Source organism: Ctenopharyngodon idella, chromosome 22 (genome assembly GCF_019924925.1).
Source record: "Ctenopharyngodon idella isolate HZGC_01 chromosome 22, HZGC01, whole genome shotgun sequence".
Classification (NCBI taxonomy): Eukaryota; Metazoa; Chordata; class Actinopteri; order Cypriniformes; family Xenocyprididae; genus Ctenopharyngodon; species Ctenopharyngodon idella.
In genome coordinates this window covers 16,604,427-16,616,464 of record NC_067241.1, presented here as the reverse complement: position 1 = coordinate 16,616,464, position 12,038 = coordinate 16,604,427, and the positions used below count along the sequence as shown (strand labels likewise).

At 38.4% G+C, this 12,038-nt stretch overlaps 1 protein-coding gene across 1 annotated transcript in view; it reads left to right on the top strand.

Moving 5' to 3' along the window:
- LOC127505326 (collagen alpha-1(XXIV) chain) overlaps nt 1–11,924 on the top strand; it is a 96,544-nt gene extending 84,620 nt beyond the window's left edge. The window contains exons 46-58 of the mRNA XM_051880792.1: nt 531–638; nt 800–907; nt 1,986–2,039; nt 3,071–3,133; nt 3,234–3,287; nt 3,380–3,415; nt 3,895–3,930; nt 4,130–4,156; nt 6,074–6,133; nt 6,211–6,379; nt 6,852–6,961; nt 7,463–7,669; nt 9,659–11,924. Of these exons, the coding sequence (XP_051736752.1) occupies nt 531–638; nt 800–907; nt 1,986–2,039; nt 3,071–3,133; nt 3,234–3,287; nt 3,380–3,415; nt 3,895–3,930; nt 4,130–4,156; nt 6,074–6,133; nt 6,211–6,379; nt 6,852–6,961; nt 7,463–7,669; nt 9,659–9,805 (1,179 nt within the window). The 3' untranslated portion in view covers nt 9,806–11,924. The remainder of the gene's footprint in view (nt 1–530; nt 639–799; nt 908–1,985; nt 2,040–3,070; nt 3,134–3,233; nt 3,288–3,379; nt 3,416–3,894; nt 3,931–4,129; nt 4,157–6,073; nt 6,134–6,210; nt 6,380–6,851; nt 6,962–7,462; nt 7,670–9,658) is intronic.
- The last annotated feature ends 114 nt before the right edge of the window (nt 11,925–12,038 follow it).

Below are 12,038 nucleotides of genomic sequence, written 5' to 3'. Positions count from 1 at the left end.
AAAGAATCCACAGTGAAATGTACCGAATACAAATAAATAAAGCTCAACTTGTTGAAAATAAATAACCATATTCCTGCATTAGGATCCTTTGAAAGGTAATGCTATTTTAGTCCTGTATCGCTCTTCTCTCCTCCTCATCTCACTAACACACCAGTGGGCGGGGCTAACGTTGCAATGATGAAGTAGGCGTTGATTTCTTCTGCGGAGGCGGAGTTTCACCATCTATAGACACATTCCAGGATCAGTCGTTCTCTGGGTCTGGTGTCAATAAAAGCTTTTATTGGACTAACAAGGAAGTTTTCAGTTCTGAAACTTACAGGATATTCTTATAGTACAATGACCTCTTATATATCAAAAGCTCAAGGAAAGGTTGACTTCTCAATTCATGACCCCTTTAAGGGTGGGAGGTGATCTGATTGGAGCTTATATATTTTAGACTGAAGTTTTATGCAGATTTTTGATGATATTTTGTTTCTGCACACTATACTGAGCTCTGATTGGCTGTCGCTTTGATTGACATGTGTTTGCAGGGTCACCGTGGTGATACCGGTCTAGAGGGCAGGGCGGGACTTCCTGGCCCGCGGGGTGAGCTCGGACTTCCAGGTGTGGTCGGAGAGAGAGGGCCAGTGGGGTTAAAGGTCAATTCAATTCTTCCTTTTGTTTCTTCTTAGTTTTACCTTGATAATGTACTATGTTGTCCAATATGTGCAGCAAACACTGGGTGAAAGACTAGATCCCAGAATGCAATGATACTAAGTGCTTTGACAGCCTTTGACCTTTGACCTCTGTGCGTCTGCAGGGCGAGACGGGTTTACCGGGCGACAGAGGACCTGCAGGTGTGAAAGGCATAGAGGGGGTAACGGGAGACCAGGGCATGAAAGGAGAGCAAGGTGCCAAAGGACAACCAGTGAGTGTCTTTGAGTTTCGTTTGTGTGAATACTCAAACTCCCATCAGCCTCTCTGTCAGACATCACATCGATTTAGAGGCCGTTTACATGACACCGTTTTCAACTAAAAATGGAAATGTTTTTATGCGTTTTGGCTGTTCATTTACACAACAACGGCATTTTTTTTTTTTTTTTGAGTGGGGGGGGGGACTGAAAACAAACTTCTGAAAAAAGGTTTCAAAACCGTTATCACCTCTGTGTAAACTACAAAAATGTAAATTTGTGAAAACTGTGACATCATGTGCATGTATATTATGTGTTCAGTCTATAAGCGCATAGTGTTTTTTAACAAAGTGACATCGCCATCTACTGGCCTGGCAGCAGAATACAGTGATTTTAGTCGTTTTCGCGGATCTGTGTGAACGGGGATCGTGTCGTCTGTACGCGAAAAACACACAAAAAAAAACGTTTCAGTTTTTAGTACATTGTTGTTATGTAAACATACCCTTAGGCCACACTCACTGAAATGTACTATGGTATTACCATGTTTTTTGGTGTAAATAGCATAAAAATAACACGCTGAATGTCAAATCCAGGTTATTATTGTTAAGTAAAACTAAAACCATTAAAAAACGGGATTATCGTGAATCCAGGTCTTGTCTTGGACTCATTGGCACTGGGGTTCTTACGTAAGGACGTGTTGAGTGATCATTAGTGGATCGTTGGGTAAACAAGGGACAAATGAGCTGCTCCGCTGTCATACATAACTCTGGAAAAGACAATAAAGCCTGAAAGCGAGCTGGAATTCCAAGCGTTCGGAGGGGGAATATCATTTTACAGGCCCTGTGTGAATGAACGCGTCGAGGGATTGTGGATGTTGACATATAATTATGTCCTCTTGAAGATGGCCATAATTCAGAAATCATGTCAGAAATCCAGACAGACAAATGACAGGATCTGCCCAGAATAAACAGGCTTCAGTGAGTCTAGGGAAAGCGTAGGAACAGGAAGTTGTTACAGTCTGGATTGTGACCCACTTTTCTGATTGGCTGCTCTGAGCGACTGTCAGTCATGCTGATGTGTGTTTGTTTCCCACAGGGTGAGGTGGGAGATGTCGGCATGCTGGGACTCCAAGGTTTTCCGGGTCCCAAGGTTAGTTTTCGGTTAACTCCATGAAACTGCAGACACACCAGTGCTTGACCAGTGGAGATGAGTTAGGACGGGTGGAGAGTAACCCAGATGACAAGTGTCACTCAAAACATACAGAAAAACAGTTCAAACTTGCAACTGATGAGATCGTTCAAGATAAGAATTGTACAAGAACTGTAAAATCTGATGAACTGCAATTCAAATATGTGAAATAGATAGATAGATAGATAGATAGAGAGAGAGAGAGAGAGAGAGAGAAAGACAGACGGATGGATGGATTGATGGATTGATTGGTTGATGGATGGATGGATGGATGGATTAAATGATTGGTTGATGGAAGGATGGATGGATGGATGGACGGATGATGGATGGATGGATGGGGGATGGATGGATGGATGGATGGATGGATGGATTGATTAAATGATTGGTTGATGGAAGGATGGTAGGATGGTGGACGGATGGATGGATGGATGGATGGATGGATGGATGGATGGATGTGTGGATGGATGGAGGACGGATGGATGGATGGATGGATGTGTGGATGGATGGAGGACGGATGGAAGGATGGAGGACGGACCGACAGATGGATGGTAGGATGGTGGATGGATGGATGGACGGACGGATGGATGGATGGAGGACGGACGGACGGATGGATAGATAACCAATCTCTCTTTCAGTCCAGTGTTATTTTAGTTTTATTATATTTTATGAATGTTTTTAATCAGCTTTTATTTTTTGATTTTTTTTTTTAGTTTTCATGTTCAATTTCATTTGATTTTTAGTCAAATGCACTTTTGTCATTTTATTATTTTTTTTTAATGTTGCTATTTAGGTTGAATTTATTTTTAATTTAGATTTAATTAGTTTTATTCCAGTTAATAACCTTAATTTAAAAAACTTACATTTCTAATTTTCATTTAGTTTAAGTTTTTTAATTATTATTATTTCAGATGTATTTCAATTAAATGTTTTTAATAGTTTTAGCTTTAGTTAACATCTGAAAATGTTTGTTAAATGGATATTTTGTGTTTCAGGGTCCGAACGGAGACTTGGGATTCTCCGGTATCCCTGGACTCAAAGGGCCGACCGGTGTTCTGGTGCGTCTCGTCTCTTCTGTCTCTTTGTCTTGAAATGAAATAAATGCCAGTGTCTCTTCTCATCTTCTCATCTCGATGCATGTGTTGGTGTTTGTTTCAGGGTTTCTCCGGTCCTGTAGGTCCGGTGGGAATGATCGGTCCGGTGGGAAAGCCTGTAAGTGGTTTGATGAAATGCATGCGCTTTATCACTGAGTTTGGCATTGTTTGGTTATTGCACGATAAATGATGTTTTGGATGGTTTCTCAGGGTGCCAGAGGGCCCAAAGGAAGCCGTGGAGAGATGGTAAGATGTGCTCTTATACATCACAGCACTGTTTAGTCTGCTGCCAGATCAGAAATCAGGATCTTTCCGCTCCTTTAATGAAATATCTGCATGTTCAGAGGGAGTTGTGTAACAGCCTTCAGCGTCTGTATAAACTCCAGAACACTTGATAGGGTGCAGTACCTGCGCTGACCTCTGAGGGCGCCAGCGCTCCATCACACAGCAGATCAGCTGGAGCTGGAGCCAGTGCTGCTGCTTTAGGATCATTCATTTACTCGTACATATAATATATAGTTTGCACAGTTATCATGGCATATCAAGTCATAATATGATACTGTTTGATTTATTACACGTAAGCATGAGGCTATGGACTCCAAAAGAGAATGACAATAATCTACTTTTATCTCTATCAAACAAGTTTATCTCCAAAACAGCAGTGTAGTCTAATGTTGTAAGTTGTTTTGGATAAATGAGTGAATGTCAATGTTCTCTTTGTACAGGGGCCTCAGGGGCCACAGGGCAGTCCAGGGCCACAGGTACATTACACATGATCATAACACCTCATGATTGTGTATTCATAAGAATATTTGACTTTCATCATTGCTTTTGTTCATGTAGTATCATAATTAGGTTACAGACATGGATTAGGGTTAGTCTATCATAAGATATGAATGTTATAAATATGTTTATGTAATTTAAGGGTATTGTGAGACTAATTTTCTATGTTTTTGACAGGGACCTCCAGGTTCGCCCGGCCCATCGGTAAGACACAATCCCATCATGCACTAGTTAAACATTTACATGCGTTATTATTTACTTTTATCTGTTTGTCAGACACTTTTATCTAATGATTTAAAACCAAATATGTTCTTCCTCAGTAATTCCTATACAGATACATTTACTTGAGAAGCAAAATTACTTAATTTGCATAATGCCAGCCTCTGGTCTTCATTGGCTGAATAGCGTCTGTTTGCCCCGCCCTCAAACACTGTAGTTGTAGCTGAGACTGGAAGAGTTTGGTTCGAGATTCAAATATGATAATGAGCGTTTGGTTTCTGACCAATCACAACGGACTGGGCCTCTTGGAAAGCTCTCTGGGAATCGAACCCATGACCTTGGTGTTGCCAGCACCTACTGTTTAAACTACACTGTCATCTGATCTTTGTAGTCTTTTGTAGGACACAAACTACTGGAATAGAAAAGAAGTTTCGGTAACACTTTATAATAACTGCACACTATGAAGCATTAGTTAAGCATTAGTAAACAGTCAATTCATCATTTATAAATCATTAATAGACATTAATAAGCAGTTTATAAATACACCTATAAATGCTTTGTTCTTGATTTATAAGCATATCTATAATGTGTCTAATAATTGTATTTTCATACTTTATTAATGATCAATTTATCATTTCTAAATTAAGTATTACATTATTTACAAACCAGTTATTTTGGAGTTGTCAGTGGTTCATAAGATCATTTAGAAAGTGTAAGTAAATGATTAATAAACTATTTAAACATACATTTATACATCTTATTATTTAGACATATAGTAATAGTTACTCAGTGTGTTAATAAATGCTTTATTAATACATATTCACACTGTAATTCATGATTAATTCGGGTAGTTATAAAACATTTAGTAGTTGTCAGTGAACTATTGTTGTGAGCTCATCTAAAGTGAGGCACTATTCATGCCTCGTAAAGCTTTTATAAAGGAGATTTAAAGGCTCAGTGATCTTCTGCACTGCTGTTCTCTAATGTTTTAAAGTGAGTACTGAGGTAGTTTTGACACTGTGAAATATTTTATTACATTATTAATGTTTTATAAAAACATTATTTGTTGTATTTTGGCACTCCTGTAATCCAGTGTTGGCACTGGTAATTTTATTCAGCAATGTTTACACTTTACAGAAATGTATTTTTATATCAGATTGCAAAAGCTTAGTTCATTTTGCTGCACAGTTATGTTTTCTGGAGGAGTACAAGGATTTTTACTTTCTGTGAAATTGCAGAGGTTTACTTTTAATTTTATATCAAGTTACCCATCGTAAAGTTTCATTTTTTTCCTTGAAATAAATATTTCTATGTTCTGTATCCTTTAAATCTCCTTTATGAAAGCTTTACGAGGCATGAATAGTGCTCACTTTAGATGAGCTCACAAAAATAGTTCACTGACAACTGCTGAATGTTTTATAACTACCTGAATTAATCATGAATTACAGTGTGAATATGTATTAATAAAGCATTTATTAACACACTGAGTAACTATTACTATATGTCTAAATGATAAGATGCATAAATGTACATTTAAATAGTTTATTAATCATTTACTTACACTTTATAAATGATCTTATGAACCACTGACAACTCCTAAATAACTGGTTTGTAAATAATGTAATACTTAATTTAGAAATAATAAATTGACCATTAATAAAGTATGAAAATACATTTATTAAACACATTATAGATATGCTTATAAATCAAGAACAAAGCATTTATAGGTGTATTTATAAACTGCTTACTAATGTCTATTAATGCTTTATAAATGATGAACTAACTATTTACTAATGCTTAACTAATGCTTCATAGCGTGAGTTATTCTAAAGTGTTACCGAAGTTTCTTTGAGGTTGTTTGTTTGTCTTCTGTGTGATACTCCTGGTTTTCTCGTCCCACAGAGACGCATCGGTATGGACGCTCAAGCCCTGATGGAGTCCAGAGAACATCTGCAGCTGGAGGTGAAGACCTTAAGATTGCTTTGACTAATGTGCACTAACAAAGAAAAACTAAACCACTCTGATTCCTCTATCCTCAGAGTTACCAGAACACAGACACGTCTCTGTCCGAGCAGAATGCTGAGATCTTGCGAACGCTGCAGTATCTGAGTGGCGTCATCCACACCATGAAAACACCTCTGGGCACACGAGAAAACCCTGCCCGCTTCTGCAGAGATCTGCTGGACTGTCAGCGCGAGATGAGCGACGGTGAGATCCGCACGAATCCAGCGCATCTGTTCAACCCTTACCACTTTTGACTCAAGGAATCCTGTTGTCCAACACAGAAGAAGTCTCTTTTGCTCACCAAGGCCTGAGCAGAAGAGACTTGTGTCTCTTGTGACTTGTGAAGAGATAGTGCCACATGATTTCTGAAGGATCATGTGACACTGAAGACTGGAGTAATGATGCTGAAAATTCAGCTTTGATCACAGGAATAAATTATAGTTTACTATATATTCACATAGAAAACATTCACAATTTTTACTGTATTTTAGATTGAATAAATACAGCCTCTGTGAGCAGAAGAAACTCTTTCAACATTGAAAAATCACAATTATACCAAACATTTGACCAGAAGTGTATTAATGTACTAATTTAAAAACTTTTAAGTCATCTTGTGGAACAACTGCAATTTCCACAGCTCATTGATTGAGTGTTTTGGTGTGTCTGTGTTGATCAGGACTGTTCTGGATCGATCCGAATCTGGGATGCACGTCTGACGCCATCCAGGTGTTCTGTAACTTCACCGCAGGTGGACAGACCTGCTTGAACCCCATCACCACTGAAAAGGTACTGCCATATATATGAAAATATGATATGATACTAAAATATGATATGATACTGATAAGAATCAATTCAAATGCATTTATTTGGATCTCACACCTTAATTCCGGTCATTTAATGACATTATTTCCGTGAAACTCTAGTTAGGTTTTACTGTTAAAGTTTAAAGTTAAAACTAAGTCCAGATATATGACATATTTCTGCAGCGAATCTGAACATGACTGTGCAAGAGTGGTTTTTTTTTTTTTCCCTCTTCATATAATTTCACACACAATCAAGCAGAGTTTTCTAAACACGTTTGATGTAACTCAATATCGTATTTCCTCTGAAAGGCCAATCTGATTTTAATTTAAAGCTGATTTCCTGTAAGCCGGATCATTTGTCAGCTTAAACTGTAAACATACAGTTGCCAAAACGCAGAAATGTTGATTACCTAAACACTAAGAAGCTCGTGTGTGAAATGATTGATGTTTCCGATGTGACGCTGTTTGACTCTCATCTTCGCAGGCCGCGTTTGATGTTGGGAAAGTCCAGATGAAGTTCTTACACTTGCTGAGCGTCACAGTCACTCAGACCGTTTCCCTCCACTGCTTCAATGACCCGGCGACGACTGCCACGGAGACGCCACGGGCCTTGCGTTTCCGGGGTTGGAACGGTCAAGTGTTCGAGGAAGACTCACCTTTGAGTCCTCAAGTGGTTCTGGACAACTGTGAGGTGATGTGAATCTGGATTAAAGATCAGTACTAATGTAAATCAAGACTGGGTTTAGTGTGGTTTAGTAGTTCTGGTAATTCAAAGCTGAAGAGATGAAACGGTATGAAAATTGCATATCAAAATGATCACAGTTGTCAGTATTATCACGCTATTTTTAAAATGTGCTGGAAGTGTTCAAAAAGTACTGATACAGACACTGAAATCTTTTTTATATCGAGTTTTATATCGAAAACCAGCAAACAACAAATAAAAATATATAAGGGGCCAGGCCAAAAGAAGCCATAATAGGTCATGCCAACATGTCTGGAGCATCAGACCAACTGCAACAATGAGCAATCAAAGACTTATTCAGATCATTTTAGGCAAAATAGCTGAAAAATAATAAATACAGTCATAAATAATGATTTAATCGTTTATCACTTTCGACCAATAGGTGGCGCTGTGACCAAATTGATGATGTGTGGTCAGAGTGAAGTGACAACGACACATGCAAAGTTTGGTGTCAATATGCCAAAGCATTGCAGAGATACAGCCTCAAAAGTCGTTTTGATGTCATGCCTCAAATTTGTCGCTGCAGTATACGAAAACAATTTCGTCTGTCGACACGAAATCAGTAACCTTTTGCCGACATGGTCTGAAGATGATATGATTTGATTTTGGTGAAAATCGGACAAACGGTCTAGGAGGAGTTTGAAAAAGTAGGTTTTTTAAGAAATGGCGGACGGGAAGTTCGTCCGACTATGGCAAAATTGGTATCTATGTTCTCGGAATGACCCAAGAAATCATTATAATAGGCTAATTTATTCAAAAGTTATTAGCATTTTTGAAAATTTCAGTATAACTTTTGGTCTGAATTTGGTCAGAATACGCTAAAGCACTGTGGAGTTTAGCGAATAGCCTCACGTCCAATTTGGCGAGCTCTTCGTCAAATTCGTTTGCGCGTTATTGGGGAATGGATAGGTTTATCAAAAAGCTTTTGGTGAATTTTTGCCAGCATGATCTGAAGATGATCTGATTCGATTTTCACGAAATCTGGACAAACCGCCTGGGAGGAGTTTGAAAAAATAGGTTTTTGGTGGGGAAAATTTCAACACGGAAAATAACGCCATAGGGTGCAATCGAATCGTTTTGAAAAGATTTTGTTTAAACCTCACGTTTCACCATTTAACTCTCTGGTGACCCTTTTTGAGCATAGACCTGAAAATAAAATTTCCAACTTAAACATAAATCATAAATCTTGAAAGCTTTGGAGCACAGACTTCAGTTTGGTCTCTTTTTAAAGACGACACTTGGCAGATTATTGCTGAAGTGAAAAAGTTTTTAAAAAAAAGTGAACATAAATTTATCGAATTTAAAAAAAACATAAATTCAGTCAGATTTTTGCATTGGTCTGGAAAAAAAAATGCCAGACGGCCTGAATGAAAATGTAAATCCACTCTCTGACAGTAGGAACAGCAGAAATACAGCGGTTACCCTGGTTACCTCTGTAAACAAAGCAGAACTGCGCATATAAACTGCTTAATTAGGCGTTACACGGACCGAAAATGAAAAGGAAATACCATTGAAACTTTTCTGAAGACAGTCGGTTCCCTCTTGCACCGTGTCTAAAGCAGACACGACGCGGCAAAAGCAGATAGAACCCATTATAATCAGTGATGCTGTCTACACTGTCTACACTACAGTAAACTGATGCCGCATTCTATTTCTGATGTACTTCAAGTGCTCAAGCTACTTCTGAAATGAAGAACAAATGGATTTGCAATGATCACTCTACTTTCCAATTAAAATATGAAACGTTAATACCCATTTTTATTGTGGTTTATCATCAAACTGGTAACCGTTTCATCCCTATTGTGAAGTGTTACCAAATTACGTACACACTGATGCGACTTAGCTGTGTTTTTTTCTCTGTCAACAATGCAATTTTGATCCAGTGTGATTTATTTATTTAACATGGTAATCTTGACGTTTGCCCGTTTCTCCCAGCAGATCCGTGACGGCAGCTGGCATCAGTCTCGATTCCGGTTTCAAACGCAGGATACTCAGCAGCTTCCCATCGTGGACATTCAAGGTCTCCATCCCTCACGTCCAGGAGACCAGCGGCACTTGGAAGTGGGTCCTGTTTGCTTCCTGTGAAATCACTGAAGGACTTCGTCTCCGAATAGATCCATCGGTGAACTGAACGACTGCAGCGAAGAACAAACGCTTCTCGAGCCCGAGACATCGGTTCATCCACGTTCATCGAGAGACTGCTGTTGTGTTTTGTCTGTTGTGGTTCAGTCTCGGGTGTAGTTTGCAGGCAAACAATCCTTGTGGATTGTGCGTTCGATCTCGAATCATTGCTAGTTAAAGTGTCAAACAAGGTTGTTCTTGTTAAGAAACTATGAAAAGGCCGACCTGGACTCTTTAGACGGTGCTCTACCTCCTTCACGTACATGTGCTCGTGTTCAGGTGCATCAAGCCCGAAACAAACTCTATGCAAGTACTCGAATGCAAACTTGATTTTGTGCATCATCGTCTGGATTCAAATTAGACCAGTCTATGGATTTATATAACTTACTTTAAAAAATGATGACTGGTCTTAAAGAAAAAAATTTAAAAAACTAACTGTTAAGACTCATCTAAGCAATTTATGCAACAGTTTGAAGACAATCTTGCTGAGCAAGTTACTTAACATTAAAGAACACTAGTTATGTTTCCATCCACATATTCTCATGCAAATTTTTATTTATGTGTTTCCATCGTAGGTTATGCACGTCTTCTTATCGGATAAAAAATTTGTCTGCCTCAATTGAGCGTATACATTTTTTATGAATTTCTGCGCATCTTGGCCTTTCCATCCAAAGTTTTTTTATGCGACATCCCAAAATGTGCAGGAAAATAGGTGGATGTAAAGATAGCTAGACAGTGACATTTGAAGGAATCACTTTGAGTGCCCATGTACATCGATCAGTCATTCGCATCTGTGTATTTGCATACATTATGTTTCTGGTCATAGGGTGTTTGTTTGTGCTGGCTTCTTCTGTTGTACTTTTGCGTTTGGTCATTTCGATCAGAACAAACCTAATTTATATGAACAGTGTGTTGATAAGTTATGTTATACATCAGCTTAATATACTTTATACGTTAAAGAGAACGTCGCTCATGACCCTTAAAGAGACGCCGCGAGTATCAGCCTGATGAAAACAATAACGAGGATACTTGATGGAATTTTTTGTCGGAGAATGGTTATTTGAAACCATTTTAAATGTTCCCAGGTGCTAAAAATGTGAATTTACATGCTTTACAAAAACAAAATCTTATATTCGTGACATCTCTAATGTCCTAACCAGACGCGATGCAATAAAATTCCAGTAACGTGACTAAGAGACACCACAGAATAAATAAAAAATCACAGCCAATCAGAAGAGCGTGTGGGCGGAGTCTCTCTGCAAGCGCACTGCGCTCGCAACCAAATCGATCCAAAATCACAGCCAATCAGAAGAGCGTGTGGGCGGAGTCTCTCTGCAAGCGCACTGCGCTCGCAACCAAATCGATCCAAAATCACAGCCAATCAGAAGAGCGTGTGGGCGGAGTCTCTCTGCAAGCGCACTGCGCTCGCAACCAAATCGATCCAAAATCACAGCCAATCAGAAGAGCGTGTGGGCGGAGTCTCTCTGCAAGCGCACTGCACTCACAACCAAATGGAAAGTATATAATCAAATTCTAAAATATTATACCATTTTAACATTATTAAAAATATACTGAGTGGCTGAAAAGACACGCCTTTTATCGCGTGTTGTTGCATCGCATCAGGTTAGGATATGGCGTCAGGGTCAGCGACTTCTCCGTGGTGCTGCAGTATTCAGCGTTAGCAATGAGTTAGTCATTTTTTATTTTTTATTTTCCTCTTATGTATATTTGGACATTATATGTTTGTTTATTTATGTTATCTTTTTATTTCTCCAAAAAATACTGTACTCCAATAAATTATGATATCTCTCAGAGATCTATCTGGTCACCTGCCATTTAGTTCGAAATCTTATTTATGTCAAATTTGTATTTGTATATAAACACAAATAAGGAGTATATGTGTTCTGGCAGCTGCGATTGGCCAGATTCAGATCACGTGATCACACACAGGAAGTGTAACACCTGTTAACTTATGATTACAGTATCAAAACTGTCACTAAATGTGCCTACAGAAACAAAACAAAGACGAAAATGTAAATATTTAATATTTTGACATTAAATAAAATGTATGATTTAATCACAATGTTGTCATGAGTTTTTTGTTGTTGTTATTTCTATGAATTAAATTGCCCTTTTTCTCATGGTGTCTAAATATATAACCTACATTAATAAGATAGATAGATAGGTAGGTAGGTAG